The sequence below is a fragment of the Hypomesus transpacificus genome, chromosome 14 (genome assembly GCF_021917145.1).
Source record: "Hypomesus transpacificus isolate Combined female chromosome 14, fHypTra1, whole genome shotgun sequence".
Classification (NCBI taxonomy): Eukaryota; Metazoa; Chordata; class Actinopteri; order Osmeriformes; family Osmeridae; genus Hypomesus; species Hypomesus transpacificus.
This window is the reverse complement of record NC_061073.1, coordinates 1,662,529-1,676,174: the sequence shown is the minus strand read 5'-3', so window position 1 is coordinate 1,676,174 and position 13,646 is coordinate 1,662,529. Positions and strand designations below refer to the sequence as shown.

The 13,646-nt window shown below is 40.7% G+C and overlaps 2 protein-coding genes across 3 annotated transcripts; one reads left to right on the top strand and one right to left on the bottom strand.

Annotated features, from left to right (window-relative positions):
* The first annotated feature begins 71 nt into the window (after window positions 1-71).
* Window positions 72-6,563, top strand: cep41 (centrosomal protein 41). Of its 2 annotated transcripts, none has more exons than XM_047033890.1 (11): window positions 72-142; window positions 585-648; window positions 809-856; window positions 1,820-1,881; window positions 2,386-2,455; window positions 2,663-2,813; window positions 3,249-3,415; window positions 3,684-3,751; window positions 3,957-4,071; window positions 4,385-4,603; window positions 4,922-6,563. In XM_047033890.1, exons 1-11 carry the CDS (start codon window positions 110-112, stop codon window positions 5,047-5,049), a joined length of 1,125 nt encoding a protein of 374 aa, XP_046889846.1. In that variant the 5' UTR covers window positions 72-109; the 3' UTR covers window positions 5,050-6,563. The 2 variants fall into 2 exon arrangements, with proteins under 2 accessions (XP_046889846.1, XP_046889847.1); XM_047033891.1 differs by lacking the exon at window positions 72-142 and adding an exon at window positions 234-344.
* Window positions 6,564-6,652: 89 nt separating this feature from the next.
* LOC124476346 (carboxypeptidase A1-like) lies at window positions 6,653-9,708 on the bottom strand. The gene is made up of 11 exons (XM_047033442.1): window positions 9,644-9,708; window positions 9,431-9,512; window positions 9,078-9,212; window positions 8,775-8,873; window positions 8,531-8,632; window positions 8,323-8,424; window positions 7,960-8,070; window positions 7,771-7,861; window positions 7,463-7,662; window positions 7,111-7,195; window positions 6,653-6,910 (listed from the first exon to the last, which is right to left on the bottom strand). Exons 1-11 carry the CDS (start codon window positions 9,706-9,708, stop codon window positions 6,723-6,725), a joined length of 1,260 nt encoding a protein of 419 aa, XP_046889398.1. The 3' UTR covers window positions 6,653-6,722.
* Between the last annotated feature and the right edge of the window lie 3,938 nt (window positions 9,709-13,646).

The window sequence follows — 13,646 nt, the reverse complement described above, 5'->3', positions numbered from 1 at the left end:
ACATCAGAGTATCAGCTCTGTTGATTGGTTTAGAATTCTGCTTCAATCAATCAGCGCCAAGTTTGTTAAACTTGGCAATCGATGTTTTATAAGTATTCCGTTTGAAAAGATGTCGTCCAAACAGAGTATTGGAAACACAGAGGTAAATCGACTACATTAACTTTATTTTAACATTTGTTTGGTCATTTCATTCTAGTAATAGTCGTGTCGACGGTTTAAGATGATCATTCTCAAGTCGTGATCATGTTTCCCGTCAGCAGTTACTAAGCAAAACATAATACAGTACTCGCTATGTTCTCCCCGGTCCTGCTCTGGCCAGGCAGGTGTTACAGTAGACTAAAGAAGTAACAACCTTCATTATTACTAATTTGCTCTTGCTGTTTTACTTCTCATGCTAATCTGGATTGCAGTGCTACTGTTTCTTTGGTCATTTAATGCGTTATACACCAAACTAGCCATTTTGTTAACTGGCGTGCACACTACACAGTTTCTAACCTGTTTGGTTAACCTATTTGTTACTGTACCACTGCTATTTAAGTTGTAACCTATATAATCAGAGCTTTTACCTAATTCCCCATATCAAGTACCTGAAAAGGAGAATTCCACAGAACCCAAAATATCAACATGTGAAAACCAGGCTGGATACAGGTAGGCTAAATGTCCTCAGATGACTATGCTAAAAGATACCATGTTTCTTGCAGAAGGCCTACACTAGTTAGATCTAGTAATGTGAATATACATATTCATATGATGGTAGAATGAATGTGGATTATTTGCAGCCTGTAGTTGAATGTTTTTTATTTGGCAGGATGCAGCCTGACAAAGTACATGGAGAGGCTAGAAGAAATCAAGAAAAGTAAGTCCACTCTTTGTAAAGATCGACTATTTGTAGTGCTGTAATGGTTGCAATAACTTGACAAAAACCTTGACAGACACTTACCAGTGAGGATAACATCAGAATATATATTGTACAAGTCAGATAAATATAACAGGAACAAGTAATAACAATATAAAGGTGTAAAATGACGATCAGATATATTGTAGTGTAGGGATTATTGCACAATAACATTTTATTTGTCTTTATTGTTTAAACTATTGCGTAGACAAAACACAAGTCTGCATTTGTACTAGACCCAGGCTTGTTTGTGGGACACATGTATCTAGACTCTCAAAGCATGTGCTTTTCATAAGATGAGTTCCAGTACAATATCAATTTCCTCTCGGTGTTCAAGTCTGTACTTTCAGAGGTACACCGGAGAAGCCCTGTCCTACTGATATTTTACAGCTTGGTAACCTGGTCAACCACGGTGAATAAGCACTTTGTGCCTAGTGGCCATTTTCTTTCTGGCTCTACGATTTCTCAGGGATAAGTAACACTGAGTCCTTTATATAACTCTGGGCCGATTGTAAAGTTTTCGACAATAATTTCTCTGTGGGCCTTGATGTAGGATTTGTTAGGCTCCACTGTTGAGGTGCCAACAGGGGCTTTTGACAAGTAAGAGAGTGAGATAACAAGGTCATACTTTGGGTCATCTCAGTGCCAAAGCCTGTGTTAAAAGAAGGGTGAGCTGCCTGACTTGGGCATTGGGTGTGATAGAGGTATGCCTGCAAGGCGGTATGGACGCCAATACTGTTGATTTGAGCTCCAGAGATATTTTGGAAGGATTACACGAAGAGGCAAAGCAAAAATCTGACATTCAAGACCCAGGTGGGTCGAGATTGAGTTAGTAGACAGAGAATCCACATCAAAGCTGTTTAATGTTGTTAAGATATGTGTGAGAAATCTGTTTCAGGATTGACTAAATAAATCCCTTTTTAGATTACAGGTACAGAAAGGATGAACTCTTCAAAAGGCTAAAAGTGACAACATTTGCACAGTTGGTAAGTGAGAAATGATGCATTCTGTGAGTCACATTCTAAACAACAAATATTCTTTTTAGGATTTGTTAAAATCCTCGAAGGAAAGTTGACTAAATTTAAATGACCACCACAACCCTCTCTCTACCAATGCACAAACAAGATTTTTCACGATGTACATGATGTTTGAAGTACAGTAGGCAAATGACTGCCAACAGGTAGAATAGATGTTAGGGTTGTGGCTGTAATGGTCATGCTAAATGTTTAAATGGATGTGTAACAAGATTTATATGAACATTTTGTATAATATTTGGCTTGAGACAGTGCATTAATCATCTGACTTTACGTGCCAGACGGCTTTGCGATTGGTTTTGACACCAGTAATATTTGTTTTTTACATACACTTTCTTCTTCAAACTAAATGATTTTGAGAGGCAGTAGAGGGTTATCGGGATCAAGACTATATATCTGGTTACAGTATTCAATAATTGAGGGAGTCTTTGTTCAAACGTACTCTCCTTTTATCAGGTTATTCAAGTGGCATCGGTATCAGAATTGAATGAAAGTGTGAATGAAGATGAAACACCAAGACTTGAAGGTAATGACTGAACCTACTCTTTATGTCTAATTACCTTCAGTATGTATGCATGAATATGCTCAATTGTCTTGCAATGCAAATACAATTCAATAAATGAATCAGGCTAGAGTGAACCGTTTTTTCAAGTGTATTTAGAAGTAACAGATCACGAGTGTGCTGATCTGATGTGGATGGTTAACAGTTGGTGTTTTTCCCTGACCCCACCAGACAATATGTCCGTGTTTTCGGAGCCTGAAATAAAGCGCCTGTCTGAGAATACCGACGGGTCTCCCCTGCAGTACCCCACACCCGCACATTTTCTTGACAACAGCAACAACGCAGGGGATGCTGGCTTTTCTCCAAGGTCGACACTGCAAAGGTAGGGTTTGTAGAACCAAACTAGATTACACAACATTGACAGCCTGTGTCCTTTGGTCATGTACAGACGATGCAAACATCTGCTCCTTCCTAAATACTTGGATATCTACACCCTTATTTTTATTTATTCTGTCCATCCTTCTAACACATTCATATATGCTGCCTACATACACTCACACCGACTGTAAATAACTATGAACCCTAAACTCAGCTGTAACCTCTCAGCCCTGTCTGAATTCAGCCCCACACATATAAATGGTTCTCATCGTGCCATTTTTCTTTTCTTAAAAATCAAATTAAGAATCCCCTGTTTCCTGCCTATGGGCAGGCAAGTATTAGCTGTCCTTTGCTTATCTGGAAGTGTGACATGGCATAATGTCAAGTGTGTTTGAATGCCATTGTCCGTTTACTGAAACAATCACTGCTACCCCTACAGTGTTATAAGTGGTGTGGGAGAACTGGACCTGGACAAGGAAGATCAAAAAGTCATTCTGACGCCTGTGTCCAGTCATCGGGAAACAGACACACGCTACCCTGACTGTCCTTACCTGCTGCTGGATGTACGAGACAAAGAGCAGTATGACCAGTGCCACATCATCAGTGGTAGGTACACCCCATGAGGTGCAGAGAATTCCAATTAATTTGGTTTCATAGAGAGAACTGGCCATGACGTTAAATAGCAAGCTATTTAGAATCCTTTACATTTCTCGGTCAGTTCATTTAGTTTTCTTGATGCAATAAAACTAAGAGTAGTTCAAGGAAAACACATTTTTCTCACCAGGAATCATTATAATCTCTATTATTCACCATTACAGTTGTGTTTTTGTTCTTTTTAACTTGTCGCTTACTAACTTTCCTTTTTTCCCTGCAGCATACAGTTACCCCATTGCCACCCTCTCAAGAACAATGAATCCTTACACTAGGGAAGTGTTGGATTATGTATCCTTGCACTTGTATACCGTTTTCCAAAGTTTCATCTCTAGGGATTCTGTTCTTGATGAAATACATTTGCTTGTCAAGAATCAATCATCATTAGAGATGGAAATTCCTTTGGTAAAGAAAAAGAAAAGTGGGCAAATGGATGTTTGAATCCTTTTGAAAGACAACATTTGTATTTGTAAACCCTTGACGAGAGTGTGTTCAGAAAAACGCCTCGGGAAAGATCATCATAGTGTACGATGAAGATGAGAGGATGGCCAGTCAGGTTGCCACCACCATGTGTGAGAGAGGTTTTGAGAATCTCTTCTTGCTGTCTGGAGGTAAACTATTGCATTGGTTTTTGGGGGTTGACATATCCAAAAGGATATTTGCCTTACACCAATTAGCCTACATTGTTGCTATGCCCACGGTGATGTTTTGTATAAAAAAGTGTATAAAGATTTCGTTTGCAAGCAAAAGTGCATCCCTCCAAACAAATCGATTTCTGAATATGTTACATAATAAGGTACGATTGCTTTAAAGTCAGAATAATGACACGCAAACAACACTTTGTGTACACATTTTTTGTGGCGCTGGTTATTTCAGTTTTGGGCTTAGTGTTTTATTCTCACTCTCCTCCCTCCCGTCTTCTAGGTCTCAAAGTGATAGCTCAGAAGTTCCCTTTGGGACTGACAACAGGCTCCATTCCGGCCTCTTGCCTGCCGTCTCCCACAGGGACAATGGTTGGCCGGAAGCGTTCCACGCCTCGCCAGGTCTTTCTGCCAGCAGAGAGGAAGTGGAGGTTCTCATCTGACGACCTAGCTAAGATCCAGCACTACCTGGAGGAAATGCTTGTACCGACGAATCCCAACAGTAAGAACACACTTGTGTTACATTGGCAGCAAAGGAAAGTTGAGAAAGGTTGGGTTCAAACTGAAGTTGACTGAATATGTGGAAGGTGTTTTAAGGAGTGACAATATAAAAAAGGTTGAATTATTGTGGAAAGGTCATTAACATGAGTATCACTTTGTAGCAAGGGGTGTTTTGAAAGCATAGATCTTGAGGCTTTTTTTTGTTCAGTGACTTCCAACATTGAACCATCCTACCAATAAGTGTCACTGCACTACACACCACGTAAACCAGATTTTTCCTTTGTTGACTTTTCTGTTCCTTTGCTTGTGTGTTTCACAGGCCGTCTCAGCAGTCGCATGTCGAGCAGCAGCACATTGTCCAAAGCTTCTAGTGCTCGGAGTCGGAAGAGCTCCTCTTTAGCTAGCCCTGAAAGTGCAAGATCCCAGAGCAGCAGACCCTGGAAATAACTTTAACCCCCGGATCATCACTACGCCCAATCCACTCAAAATACAAATAAAGTCTACGGTAACACTTCACATGAAGAGTTTTCATAAGCATGTACGACACCATTATGAACATTCATTACACCTTTGTGTGTGTGGAATATATATATTCGGTAGTCAATACCTATTGTTTTTACTGTGTAGCATACATCTGATATGTTCTAGGAGTGGGTTTCTGTCAGTGTATTCTGCCTTGCAACAAACAGACAAACGCACTCATAGTGTATGTTGCATTTTTCACTGGGGCTAACGTCATTATTTGTTACAACTCAAAACTGTTATAATTGCTTTTGCGTATCGCTTTCAAACAACATAAAAATAATGTGTTATGAATGGTTCAGCACTCACAAAGGTATTAGGAGTGTTTTCATAAAGGTGTCATGAATGCTTATGAAGACTCCCTTTAAATTGTAAGTCTGCTTATTTCAGTATCAATACCTCAGTGCACTTCCATGAGCCGCCCTTTACCTACTGTCGTGATAGGGCAGCATACGTTCACTGTGGCAGCCCTGAAAGCTTTTCATCTGTCCTTGATCAGTTATTCAAAGTACATACCTTGTGTGATGTCTGCAGACACTGAAACCATCAAGTGGCTTTAGTTTGACAGCCCTTCCCTATAGGCCTATATTTTCAAAATGTAGGATTTATGTTGGATTGTAAATTCGATTTTCTTCTGGAGAAGTCAGTTAAACATTTTTTGACTAGGATGTCACTTATGACCAAAACATCTAATGGGAAATTGAGGAAATTTTTTTGCACTGAATTAACACTAATTTATAGATGACACTTAAAATCCTTGCCTTTTTGTATAAATACATGCATTTGTTTAGCTAGTTTTGTGTTGCAGTTTGTGTATTATTTTGCACAAAAGGTTTTCCCCAGTGTGTGTTGTAAATGTATTCCAAAAACAAAAGACCAATATTACTGTGTAACATTCTCAAGAAAGTAGAAAAGGAACAATATCAATTGAGAATTTATCAATCTAAATTGTACACTACTACTACATGTTCCTGGTGATTGTTTATGCATTCATGCAGTCATATTGGTTAATGAGGGTGAATTCAGTTTTGCTGAGAACACAGGTATTATGATATGGTGGTCATGGTGACTTGTATAGGATCCCCACTGGGAAACTTTTAACATGTGAAATGTCATATGTGACTTGTTTTGTTCGAGTTTTCTTTGTAATTTTAGTTTTTGTACCAGGAAAAAATTAAATTACCACATCACTGGGTCTTAAACAAGTGCATGTACTGTAATGTTTGGGGCTTGAGAGATGTATCTAAGGTCTGACCTGTGGTTTGTGTATGCTCGAGTGAGAGAGACATTGAGAATTTCAAAAGGCTGCCCTTTCTACTTGCTGTACCTGAATGAACTCATCAGCGTTTGTCAGTTTCAATCTAAAAACTGTTTTGACTGATAACAGTTCATTGCTTTTGTACATTACTGTCAAATAAAATGCACAATCATATACTATATACACTGGATTGCTCATTTTGAAATGCATTGTTTGGTGTTCTGTTTGGCAAATGGACAAAAGACAACAACCTAAAATATTCTCATTTTTCTCAAGTTTGTTTATTAGTCATTACAGCATGACTTCATGGGCGTTCTTTCTATTTTACACCAATCAGATGTTAGTAAGTGTTGGCATTGGTGTGCTCCATAATGGCCATTAGTGCCAGCCAGGTCTCCTTAGCAGTGGGGATGATCTGATTGGCAGGCACGATAAATCCATAGCGACCAGTATTTCTCAGCTCAAATGTGTAGGAGTACTTGATACCCTGGTTGTAGGCCCAGTCAATGGTGTTGCCACTGGCTTGATCTGGGAGGAATCAAGCAAGTCATTTGTGAGGGAAGCCATTTTCATTCAAAGTCCAGAATAATAGCAACATCTTGAATGCAAAACTGGAAATTATGGGAATTACCTCCAGTATAATACACCTTTTTCAATGCTTAACACTAGGTTTACAATAAGAAACCTGGGGTGAGATGGTGTAAGGAAATGTTTGATAGCATACTTACAGAGGGTGTTGAATGAACTCCCGTATCTGAAGGCTGTTCCATACAGGGAGGCCAGATCAGTGATGGCTTTTTTAGCCAGGTCATGCTGTGGATATATTGTAAAATAGCTTGTAATTCATGTGACATATATGTTAACAAAAAGTTTCACATGCAGTCAATATTGAACATTTTATGTTGTTTGTACTGTACCAGACTTTACATTTACATTTAGTCATTTAGCAGACGCTCTTATCCAGAGCGACTTACAGACTTGACTTGTCTGAGAATTTAACCAGCTGTTCTTAAGTCAAACTAAACAGTCACCTCCCTTATCAGAAACTGATAGGGTTGAGAAAGACGTTGCTGGACCCACCAGCTCTTTCTGGTCCTTAGCAGAGGTGCTGGTGTAGCCGTAAGGGTAGAGGAGCATCTGGGAGCAGCTATGGATGGAAAGGACCGCTTTGATATTTCCATGAGCCTTCATGAAGTCCACAATGGACTTGATCTCAGACTCAGAGTGAGCAGTTGGACCACGGTAGGTCTCATCACAGGGGTTCCCGCTGGAGCCGGCAGCTGGGGAACGGTGAGATGGTGGGATCGTTGTCCAAATACATGTCAGGGTCATTCTAACTTGCTTTACAGTCGTCACAAATCTATACTGTATCAGACAATTAGACATACTTCCAAAACCGGCATCCCAGTTCCTGTTGGCGTCAACTCCAACACAAGAAGAACCAGGATTAGGCTTCCTTGTTTTACGCCACATGCGGTTCTGTCAGCATATTGGCTCAGGTTAGACAACTTTGTTAACAGTCTGACAATGTCTGTGCACTCCAAAACAGACAGGGAATCAAACTTTTACTAACTCACATTGGTATGAGTGAAGTGATAGCCATCAGGATTAACCATCATCTCCAGAAGGATGTCCATTTTGTCCAGGATACCAGTCAGGGCAGGATTATGTCCATAATCAAGCACAATCTGTCCATGAAACATTTAACCAGTTACTATAAAGTATTTTATAGTTCTTGGGAGGGCAGGTGATAAATGGGTGAGTTTTACTTTGAATGGGAAATAGTTCTCATCATACCCCCTTCAGTTTTATAGACAGGGACATATCAGGACAGGGAACAATATCATGAACAAAATAAGATGTACAGGATCACAGCAAGGAAATACAAGATGGTAAATCTTCTCTCTAAAGTATATAATTTTTGGTCAGAATTTGGTCACCTTTTTGGCAAACCATGCACCACTGGCTGGAGTAATCCACTCTCTGGAGTGGATGCCAGTGTCAATCCAAATTGCAGGACGGTTAGTTCCTCCAGTGCTGAACTAGGAGAAAGAAAGGAAATAGCTTGATATCCTCTTATTTAATCATCACCCCTGATGTTTACAGATATGATAAACACAGAAGCTTTCTTATCTCTTAACAGCTTACCTTAAGCACATTCAAGGGACGGCCCTCATAGCTCTGGCCAATCACAATCTTGCTGACCAATGTAGGGTTCTCTGCCACAAGCATATCCTGGAAACTGTAGATCTGGTGAAAACACACAGCTTTTCATATTGGCCCCAACAGTCCTAGGGAAACCTTAATGTGCATGGGATATTACATGACTTTGGTGTTTGGTACAGAAGCAAAATAAACAACTATTGTACATTTTTGGTGCTTTGGTGTTTACCTCATCAAGGACGTGATAGTTGGCATAGTCAAAGTCATCAGTAGTCATGGCTGCATAGGAACTTCTTTGCATCTGTCCCTCGTCTTTGTCAATGTCAGCCTTTGTCAAAAGGGCAGAAGGGTGTTGTCTCATATTCAACCATGGGCAGTCATTGACATTCAAATAAATGTACCTTTTTACTTTATTTCAGAAAAAATATCCGGAACTGGATGGGGGTTGAATACACTTAAAATCATCGTATTTGCTGTACAATTCATATTCAAAAACAAATGGTTGAGTCCATTCCAATCACCCCCTACCAACCTGCAGGTCCTTGATCATGATGGTGTACTGCACATCCCGGGCCTCCAGGTAGGCTTTGACGGACATCAGGCTGTGGAAGGGAACTCTGATGTCCACAGGGGTGGCAATATCAGTAGACCCTCTCCAGACATCCAGCTGGGAATGAGAAGGAACACATGGTTAATCTAAAATGCATATAAATAGTTTACATTTTACAGTGTTTCACAAATATGGATTTGAAGGTTGTGTGCGAATTGAAAACATTTTCAGAAGAGGATTGTGCAGAAGATAAGAGACGATAGACAGTTCACACCTTGTGATAATATAGCCATCTTTTCTTGTCCTTCATTTCAAACATGATGATATGAACACACCTGAAGCTGCTTCATCTCAGACAGGTCTTGGATGACAGTTAGTTGTACCTCATCCTTCGCAAAAACACAAAGGACTTGATCCCTTCAAATACATCACAAATGTGAGACTAATTAATTACGGTTGGACAGATTTGTGACTTCAGTTACAATGTTTTTCATTCAGCAAGTCATTTGGAAAGCCTACAAATGTCACCAATTCACTAATTCACTCACCCCACAAAAGTCTTCTTACTGAAAACAGCCACCAATACAGTTGCCAGAATGAGCAGCCCCTTCATCTTGCCAAGCAGAGTGATGCCATGAGTTGCCACTACCTTTTATGCCCTGGCCAAATAACCTCACCTTGCCTGATAAACCTGCTGCTGTTTTTCCCCGCACATACTGTCACGTAGGGGCGTCGTATAGACCCTTTTTATAGGGACACATATTCCAGAGAAGCAGGTTATGCAACATAACTGGTTATGTTAACCCACCATATGATTTACAATGTTGCAGAAACCCACTGGCAATGTTGCTGCAACGCTGGGTGCCAGCTGGGGAGTTAACTTACCCGGTATGTCGCATAGCCTGCTTTCTGGAATACCCCCCAGGTGGACTAGGCACACAAGTGAAATGGCTGTTGGTTGTTTTATTCCTGACTGCACTTGTAATTGTGCAGCTTTAATTGTGCTACATCCGGGGTCTACGGAACTCTGGCCGGATCCTATGTTTATTCACAGAAACTGAGAATGGCCTTTGCAATAAATTAATTTTGATTGCCGCATAGACAATGGTAGTAGCCTCTTTTCCTACAGGAAACATACACAAATATAACATTTATATTTGCATACAACACAGCTGCTTCATTTCAATCACAAATATAAATGATAAATCTCTATTCACAATGAACACAGTCCTGTTCGGATTAATACATCCAGAGGCCCATTCCCAAGCAGCTCCAGGCTTCATCCCAGCTGAGGATTTGACCCTTGTGCTTTTAATAAATAATACTCACTGGATCTTCATCTGGTGGCAGGAGAGTAACTGTGTCGCGGGACACACAAGGCCTGCAAGTACCTTGTACAAAGAGTAAGAGCAGTTTTTGGCAGGTGGTCAGTAGCTGTCCCACCCTGAATCCCTTCCATCACTGGCCTTCCTTGGTTTAAAACAGCGACACAGTTACTCTCCTGCCACCAGACAAAGATCCAGTGATTATTAATTATTAAAAGCACATGGCTTGGCATATCCTGTCAACACAAATTAGATTCAATATGGCACGGGGAAGGAACTTCTGAAGTATAGGATGTGGCTTCTGCAGCTGATGATGAGGAGACTGTGTCACTGGACTCCAGAAGGCCTGAGGTATCATGTAAATCGTATGGAAATGCATATTTAGCCCATAATGGATGAGAAGTCATTTCAGCTTAGTTTTTTCTTTGCTCCAGAAGGGCAATTTGTATGCAGCAAGAAGGCATCACATGAGAATATATATAGCTTTCCCGAGGCAACGTTTGTAGTAGGTGTCCTGTAGGGCTGGGAGCTTCCTGCCGATGATGAACTCAGCAGAACGGACCACACTTCGTAGGGCCTTGCGGTCCTTGTCTGTGCAGCTCCCATACCACACTGTAATGCAACCAGTCAGAATGCTCTCTATAGTCCATCTGTAAAGGTTAGTGAGCATACCAAACTTCTTCAGTCTCCTCAGGAAGAATAGGCGTTTATGGGCCGCTTTGAACACCTTGTCCGTGTGAACAGACCAGGTGAGGTCGTTGCTGATGTTCACCCCGAGGAACTTGAAGCAGCTGACCTTCTCCACTTCAGATCCGTTGATGAGTAGGGGTGCATGCTCCTCCTCCTGCCGCCTCCTATAGTCCACAATCATCTCCTTGGTCTTGCTGATGTTGAGAGAGAGGTTATTGTCCTGGCACCATGATTTTAGGGTGTCAACTTTCTCTCTGTAGGCTGACTCGTCACTGTCAGAGATGAGGCCCACGATGGTTGTGTCGTCAGCAAACTTAACAAGGAGGTTGGAGCTGTGCGTTGCCGCACAGTCGTGAGTGAACAAGGAGAACAGGAGAGGGCTGAGCACACAGCCCTGGGGGGTGCCTGTGTTGGTGATCAGTACGGATGAGGTGCGGTCACCAATTCTCACCACCTGTGGCCTCCCAGTCAGGAAGTGGAAGATCCACTTGCAGAGGGAGGTGCTTAGTCCCAAGTCCACAAATTTGGAGACCAGTCTGGAGGGGATGATGGTCTTGAATGCTGAGCTGTAGTCAATGAACAGCATCCTCACATATTCCCTTTGTCCAGGTGGGAGAGAGCGATGTGCATAGTCAAAGCGATGGCATCTTCTGTAGACCTGTTGGACCGGTATGCAAACTGCATAAGGTCCAGGGTGGGGGGCAGCGAGGAGCAGATGAATGATTTGACTAGCCGCTCAAAGCACTTCAAGATGACAGAGGTCAGTGCTATCGGGCGATAGCCTCTCACGTCTGAAAGCACGTCTCAATATCAATGCTTCGTCATCCAAAACTTAGTTCAGAAATGGGCATGCCATGGTGCAGTAAGAAACACAGGTGAATGGGACTTTGTACACTGCTCAAAAAAATAAAGGGAACACTATAATAACACATCCTAGGTCTGAATGAATGATATAATCTCATTAAATACTTTTTTCTTTACATAATTGAATGTGCTGACTACAAAATCACACAAAAATTATCAATTATCAATGGAATCAAAGAAAAAGTTAGTTTCCTCGAGGATCACAATGACTCTTATTGAGTGACTTGTTACTCTTGTAGGTTAGTTATAATGAAGTTAAGTCTTGTACTCGCTGTGAAATATTTTACTGTTGACTGTTCTTCTACAGGTACAGTCCTGCACTTTTTGAGGTTCATGTTGTTTTAGTTTGTAACTTGTATAGCTGCATGCTCTTATGGGTCTTCCCTTTTGGCACTTGTTTAGTTTTTTCACAATGTATGCTTCATGTTTTGGCTGCTTGCAATGTTTGGGACTACCTCGTTGTTATGATCAGTGACCTATGCTCTTTTGTAAAGCTCTCTCTTGGAAGTCGCTTTGGATAAAAGTGTCTGCTAAATGCATAAATGTAAATGTAAAAAGTATTTAATGAGATTATTTTATTCATTCAGATCTAGGATGTGTTAATTTAGTGGTCCCTTTATTTTTTTGAGCATTGTATATCGTCTTCATTGAGATGAATTTGTATTTTTATGTTTGTGTGAGTGTATGTGGGTGCACATGGTGCAGTAAGATGTTGGTAATAAAGCATGAGAAAGTCCAAGCCTATATACTGCTATACAGCTTGGGGGACAGAGAGATGTGGGTGGGGGTGAGTGAGGGTGGGTGGGGGGGTGGGTGGAGGAAGTGAGTGAAAGAGAGAGTGGGATGGGTGTGTGTGTGTGGATCATAGTATTTGCTGCATGTTACAATTGAATTCAAGTCAATGCGATTCAGTGTAATGAAACATGATTTGAATACTTTTACACAATATTAATATACTATCATTGAAGGTTTTTATTCATAGTATTTATGTGTTGTTGACCTTTTAGTTATTTATGATGATTTGGAAAAATGTACTGTTTATTTGCCTGCTTAAACCACCCAGAATTACTACCGGGTCAAATTTGACCCACAACACCACAGATGTAACTGGTTTTTTGTAACAGATGTTTTTTTTTATAGGTATTTAAAAAAAATAAAACTGATCAAATTGTGTTTGATTGTATTCAGTAGACCACCGTGGAGGCATTAATGAAACCTTGTTTTGATCAGAAAAAGTTTAAGGTGTTTTTCATGCATCTAAACTTCAAAATGGGTCAAATTTGACCCGAACACAATAGGAGGGTTAATAAAAAATATGTAAGAACACATTCAGAAGACAACGGAATAACTGTTAAAAACGTATATTTCGGATCAGAGCGGCAGCTGATTTAACACATGAGATTCCAGGATTAATTTTAGCCTGGTTGTTAGCCTGCTTTGGAGCAGGCTAGCTGCAAAGAATGAATCTCCATGGTTACTTGGCTGGGTTTAATTCAACCTGCTGGCGTGCAACCAACTCAAAGCTAATTTCATCCAGGATAACTTGAATATCCCAACTTAATCCCTTATCCTGGTTCCGTGCAATAGCCCCCAGCGCTTTTCCAGTTATCCTGGATTTCTTTATTCTACTTTTGTGCAATTGCCCAATTGACTTTTTTGACATTGTTTGAAA

What these genes read in the sequence shown, in the direction of transcription:
- cep41 (XM_047033890.1), top strand. Translation starts at nt 110, where the DNA reads ATGTCGTCCAAACAGAGTATTGGAAACACAGAG. An exon ending in GAAAACCAGGCTGGATACAG is followed by an intron (nt 649 to 808) that starts GTAGGCTAAATG and finishes TTTATTTGGCAG; the next exon opens with GATGCAGCCTGACAAAGTAC. An exon ending in GCTAGAAGAAATCAAGAAAA is followed by an intron (nt 857 to 1,819) that starts GTAAGTCCACTC and finishes ATCCCTTTTTAG; the next exon opens with ATTACAGGTACAGAAAGGAT.
- LOC124476346 (XM_047033442.1), bottom strand. Translation starts at nt 9,708, where the DNA reads ATGAAGGGGCTGCTCATTCTGGCAACTGTATTGGTGGCTGTTTTCAGT. An exon ending in GTCCCTTGAATGTGCTTAAG is followed by an intron (nt 8,425 to 8,530) that starts GTAAGCTGTTAA and finishes TCTTTCTCCTAG; the next exon opens with TTCAGCACTGGAGGAACTAA. An exon ending in GAGTTCATTCAACACCCTCT is followed by an intron (nt 6,911 to 7,110) that starts GTAAGTATGCTA and finishes GATTCCTCCCAG; the next exon opens with ATCAAGCCAGTGGCAACACC.